This window comes from Vigna umbellata, chromosome 9 (genome assembly GCF_029865625.1).
Source record: "Vigna umbellata cultivar VRB3 chromosome 9, Vumbellata_1.0, whole genome shotgun sequence".
In the NCBI taxonomy this organism is placed as follows: Eukaryota; Viridiplantae; Streptophyta; class Magnoliopsida; order Fabales; family Fabaceae; genus Vigna; species Vigna umbellata.
In genome coordinates, this window is record NC_142173.1 from 51724329 (window position 1) to 51730328 (window position 6000).

General features: G+C 31.8%; 2 protein-coding genes across 2 annotated transcripts; both read left to right on the forward strand.

The window, feature by feature from the left end:
* Positions 1-917: 917 nt before the first annotated feature.
* On the forward strand, positions 918-2122 carry LOC124847720 (heavy metal-associated isoprenylated plant protein 39-like). The gene is made up of 3 exons (XM_047325270.2): positions 918-1075; positions 1390-1465; positions 1590-2122. The coding sequence occupies exons 1-3, from the start codon at positions 1070-1072 to the stop codon at positions 1904-1906; spliced, it is 399 nt and encodes a 132-aa protein (XP_047181226.2). The 5' UTR covers positions 918-1069; the 3' UTR covers positions 1907-2122.
* Positions 2123-3480: 1358 nt separating this feature from the next.
* Positions 3481-5250, forward strand: LOC148193837 (heavy metal-associated isoprenylated plant protein 12-like). Its single transcript, XM_088098207.1, has 3 exons — positions 3481-3565; positions 4561-4636; positions 4765-5250. Exons 1-3 carry the CDS (start codon positions 3560-3562, stop codon positions 5064-5066), a joined length of 384 nt encoding a protein of 127 aa, XP_087954333.1. The 5' UTR covers positions 3481-3559; the 3' UTR covers positions 5067-5250.
* Positions 5251-6000: the final 750 nt, after the last annotated feature.

Consider the following 6000-nt stretch of genomic DNA (forward strand, 5'->3'; position numbering starts at 1 on the left):
TAAACATATACATTTCAAATTTTTTATGTTTTTCATATGAAAGAAATCATTATCATGATAATTTAACTTTTATTCATACATACTATTACAAGTTGTTTAATATTATACCTTCATAACAAGTATAATTTGTCTTATGAAGGCTCTAATATGATCTCATACTTTCTATTTTTTTATCTATTCATATAAAATTTCAAGTAATAACAAATGATTAATGAACTTTCAAGTATTCAATATAATTAAAATGTCAAAAGTTGATAATGATATCTATGAAAGAATTGAATTTAAAAATAATTGTTATAACCTTTTTCTTAATTGGATAATTTTAAATGAGAAAAAAATAGAAAATATACACTTGAAGAGTATAATGGATTAATATTTAAAAAGATTATTTTTGAATTAAAGAAGATCGTTTTAATAAAGAAAATTATAACATGATCCAATCAGTTATTGATGAATTGAACTATCCTAAAACATTTATTTTTATGTACACCCTCCGAAACTTCAATCATAGTATAACTCTGTTATGGTAGATGTACTGGATTTTGTTATCTATTGTCTCCGTAATGTGCTGTCAAAACATATTTTAAAATAATATATTAAATCTTTTTAATGTATTAATATTAATATATTCTGAAAACACAGTAAAATGTTAATAATAACAAATAAAAAAAAAATCTAGACTGAGAGAAACATTCGAAGAAATGAGGCAGAGTGGGAGAGAGCTTCAAAGAAATTCAGACGTCAGATTTGCAGCAGGACACTATCTTGAATTCGTCCATGATGTTCCTTTCGTGGCAATTAACAAAACCGAGTGTAGACCCCAAAATGACTTTTGGGGTCTAAAACGGATGTACAATGCTGACTAAATGACCCAACCAAACACTACTTTAAGTTGACTTTGTCCTATTATACCATTGCTCATGTACTATATAACTCCCCATTCAGCTTCAAGTTTTTAACAGTTCAATTACAACTTACAACAATCTCTTCACCTCCTCCAAAACTTCTCCCTCATAACCCTCTTTCCCTTCTTTGATTTTCCCCAGAAATTTCCCATCTTTGAATCATTATGATGGTAAGAATTTTTCCCTTTTTCAAGTTTTCTATGATTTCTATAAAGGGCATCATTCTAGAAACACATCACTCTAATATCACATCTAAATTCAATTCTTAAATTTTTTGAGTTTTGCTCTGTTTCCATCCTCAATTTGCAAACATGATTTCAAAAACTGAGCCCAGCTCTCTTTAAGTACTGTTTGATGCTCAAAATTGAAAATCTTTCTATTCTTTTTCCTTTAACTGTTGAAGTCATAACTTGTTTTGGAATCTTCATGCTTAGAATTGGTTACAACAATAGATCCTAAAAGTTGTCTGCATTATGTTTGACAGAAAGTGGTACTGAAGGTGGAACTCTATGATGACAAAATCAAGAAAAGGGCCATGAAGAGAGTGTCTGGTATTTCGGGTAAGGAATCTGAACATTCAACCATCTCTGCCATGTTAATTGTCTGTTCTTTGTTTCTGCTTTGTTGTTGAAGGGAAAATCCAGATGGAACACAAAATTGAATTTGTTGGGGTGATTTTTTCAGGGGTTGAGTCAGTGTCTGTGGACATGAAGGACCAGAAAATGACCGTAATTGGGAGTGTTGATTCTGTTAAAGTGGCGGTAAAGCTTAAAAAATTGTGTCATGCTGACATACTTTCAGTTGGACCTGCGAAGGAGGAGAAAAAGGAAGAACCAAAGAAAGAAGAGAAGAAGCCAGAAGCAAAGAAAGATCCAAAGGAGGAATATGCTGAAGCTCTGAAGGTGTATGAAGCATATTTTAACCAAACCAGACAGCAACCGTATCCATATTACTATTACAGAACAGTGGAAGAGAATCCAACTGGCTGTGTTATTTGCTAAGTATTGGAATATCATGGATTTTAAGGGATAATAAAAGAGAATAAGAAAAGAAGACAGTGGCTGGATCATGTTTCTTTTGGAATTTCCATTTTTCTTCTTTTCTTTGTAAGTTTTGGCCTCTTCTGGTAAAAGTTCAGAAGAAAACAGACATCTAAAAGTTGAGAAATGTATTATGTACATTATTTTGTGGTGTAATACAGTGTGTTCAAAATTCTAGCATGGTTTCTATAGAATTAAGAATTGAGAAATCGGTTTTATTAAATTCTGGTGTACTGTGTACAACTCTTAAGTCTGTGGTTGGTGTTGCTCCTTTTGAGAATCAGACATGGCAAGCTGGCACCAGAGCAGAATCGTTGATAAGACAAAACAAAGGTTTTTGAAAGGCTGGAGATATAAAATTTAAATTTAATGGCAGTGTTAGAAATTGCATAGGCATTCACACAAGCTGATGAGAACGGAATATTGGAACAGATTGAATGACTTTACTCTTTGTTGTTTTGTTCTAACTGTTTGAATAGTGTGGATGAAGATCATGTCTCAACTACAAATATAGTTAAATTATAATAAATTGCCTTAGTATAAACCTTATCATACGAATTTATGAGTTATATGAAGTTTTTCATTTGACAAATAAAATTTATAATATTTACATATCATTTACTGAAAATATATTTCAACAATTTTTGTAAAATACAAAAATAAAATAAATATGCAATTTAATTTAAAACCAATTTTTTTAAATAGTATAAAAAAAAAACATAGTTAACCTGTATTTTAAGAATTAAGCTGTTCAAATACGGATATGTAGTAGGATTCAACTACTATTCTGAAATGATAACATAATCTAATTTGTTATCCAATTGAACTATTTAAAAACATATTGTATGGTATATATCGACCGCTATATAATAATCCTAACAGTGTGATTTAATAGTGTGATTAACCACTTGGTACATGAAAAAAAAATATTAGTAACTATTAAAATTAATTAAATATCTAATTAATATAAACAAATCGATAATAAGATTTAAAGAAAGTTAGACTCTAATTAAACCAACCTTAATAAAAAAATTCATAAAAAAACATAATCAAAAGATATAATTATTGAGACATTGATTTTAATATTGAACTACTTTTTAACTTGTATTTCCAATCAATTACCTAATACGAAAATAATAGCATAAGAGTATAAAAAACAAAAAAAAAATTGTTTTAATTGAACCTTCAACCTACCACCTAAACTCATTCCACCTCTAAAAGTTTAATAATTGTATCAACTATTAAAATTCGACTTTAAACCTAACTCAATCCCACGATATCAACTTATAAGATGAAATTTGTACAATTGTATATTATAATTTTCATTAGGGTTTGCAACATCTAACTTTGTTTTATTAAGGGCACTACAAAAGAAGCTTTCAACGTGACGAGGAACAGTGGCTAATAAGAGCTTCTAAGATATTTAGGAGTCAGATTTGCAGGTACACTATCTTGAATATGTCCGTGATGTTTCTTTCGCGGCAATTAACATAAGAATTTTGGGGTCTAAAACGGATGTATAGGTACTTGTCTCTATCATACATTTCTCATGGACTATATAAGTACCTTGTGAGCTTCTAGTTTTCCCCAGAAAGCTCCCATCTTTGAATCATTATGATGGTAAGAATTTGTCCCTTTTTCAAGTTTTCTATCTTTTCCACAAAAGGCGTCATTCAATTTGCAAACAACACTCTAATATCACCTCTCAACTATCACATGTAAACTCAATTTTTAAATTTTGAGGTTTGCTCTGTTTCCATCCTCAATTTGCAAACACGATTTCCAAATTTGAGTTCAGCTCTCTTTGTTTGACACTAAAAAATGTTTAGATCAAGTTTCAGAGTTCAAATTGCAAATCTTTCTGTTTCAGTACAGATGTGGAGACCGAAATACAAACCAAATAAGACCAGAATGCTCCTCCTTGTGATCTCGCTGATGATGCTTCCTCTCTCTTTCTACGCTCTATCCTTGGAATACGGTGGGCTGGGTACCTGCAAAGGCACTCCGACGCTCAAGTCAACAGGGGTGTTGTTAGAATAAGAAAATCTTTTCTTTTTCTCTCTTAGGGAAAAACGTACCTTTTTTCTGGTATGCTGTGTGTATTTAAAGTAGTAAAATAAACCGTTTACCTGAGATCTCGGGTGGTTACTGGAGTTGGCTATCTATAAGTTATAACTGCTAGATATTTAGTCAAGTACTTCCGTGATTCACGGCGCTTGTTAGCCAATATGCGTAACTGTTTATCTGTAACCGCTAGACCGCGGTATCGCGTTCTGTATATCAATCATCCTGCGTGCCAACATAAGTGGACGACTTGTCGCGCGAATGCCTCATGTCGCGACATCACTTATATGGTTGTCGAGCACCAAGTGGTCGACAACTCCATATGGTCAGATGTCGTTGCGAGTCGGGCACCGAGTGGTCGACAACACGTGGTCGAATGTCGTTATGAATCGCCCGGGTTATTGGTCGACCGTTGGTGGATTAGGTATCCTATAGTACACTTTCTATTCTTTTTCCTTTCACCGTTGAAGTCGTAACTAGTTTTGGAATCTTCATGCTTAGAACTGTTTACAACAATAGTTCCTAAAAGTTGTCTGCATTTTGTTTGACAGAAAGTGGTTCTAAAGGTGGATGTCCAAGATGAAAAAATCAGGAAAAAGGCCATGCAGAGAGTATGTGGCATTTCGGGTAAGGAATCTCAACATTCAACCATCTCTGCCATGTTAATTATCTGTTTTAATTGTATGCTTTGTTTGTTGCTCAAGGGTAAAACCGGATAGAACAAAAAAATGAATTTTTTGGGATGATTTTTTCAGGGGTCGAGTCAGTCTCTGTGGACATGAAGGACAATAAAATAACTGTAATTGGGGATGTTGATTCTGTTAAAGTGGCCATAAAGCTTAAAAAATTGTGTCATGCAGACATACTTTCAGTTGGACCTGCGAAGGAACCAAAGAAAGAAGAGAAGCCACCAGAACCCAAGAAAGATCCAAAGGAGGAATATGCGCAACTTTTGAAGATCTATGAAGCTTTTTTTAACCAAATTAGACACCAACCATATCCATATTACTATAACAGAACAGTGGAAGACAATCCATGTGCTTGTTTTATTTGCTAAGTATTAGAATATCACGGAGTTCAATACATACTAAACAAATTACAGTGGCTGAGAGTTGAAGAAGGAAGTCATGTTTCTTTTAGAATTTCCATTTTTCTTCTTTCTTTGTTAAGTCTAAAAGCAGGTAATTATATTATGTACATTATTTTGTTGTGTAATAGAGTGTGTTCAAAATTTTATATAAGTGACATACAACTTATTGTGTTATATAATACAATGGATTAACGAAAACAGTGTACATAGTTCCTTAGAGAAAATAAAAACCAAGATACAATACAACCTGTGACTATCAACGACAACATATATAATTCCCTTATTTAACACTGCTTGAGGTTCAACTCTAAGCTGATTAGGATAACTATAAATGTTGAAGAAGATGATTAAGATAACATATTTTGGTGGTGGGAAAATAAGGACACAAGAATTCTTTGGGGGGCCTACAAAGACAAAGTCACTCATGTCGTTAGTGCACATTTTTTCCATAGTATTCAATGTTCGTGGGACAGAACTGAGATGTAACAAGAATTGAAGTCAGCAATGAATGAAAAGCAAAATATAGTAGAAATGTGTGACATATGTTTGGAAATTCAAATCAAGTTTGATAGAAATGAAATTGAATAAAAACAAAAAATAAAACACTCTTAAAATGAAAAATTTATTAACTAATTTTTCTTATAGTTTTGAACAAAAAGTAACATCAATTCTTTATGTAGTTTTACTTATATTTTATTGGTATTTATATTTTTCTAATAAACCTCTTTCTCTAACAAGATCAATAACTTAAAAAAATATATGAACTAATTTAGAATTTTAAATTTAAGATAATGTAAGTTTTTCTTACATGAATTGTTGGGTTGCGTAGAGAAATTTAGCACAAATTTATGAAAAAGTTAGATCCTATGACATCAACAACAAAAATGAATCTTTATGTGAC

Coding starts and splice junctions, on each gene's coding strand:
- LOC148193837 (XM_088098207.1), top strand. Junction 4,637..4,764: donor GAGAGTATGTGGCATTTCGG/GTAAGGAATCTC, acceptor TGATTTTTTCAG/GGGTCGAGTCAGTCTCTGTG.
- LOC124847720 (XM_047325270.2), top strand. Junction 1,466..1,589: donor GAGAGTGTCTGGTATTTCGG/GTAAGGAATCTG, acceptor TGATTTTTTCAG/GGGTTGAGTCAGTGTCTGTG.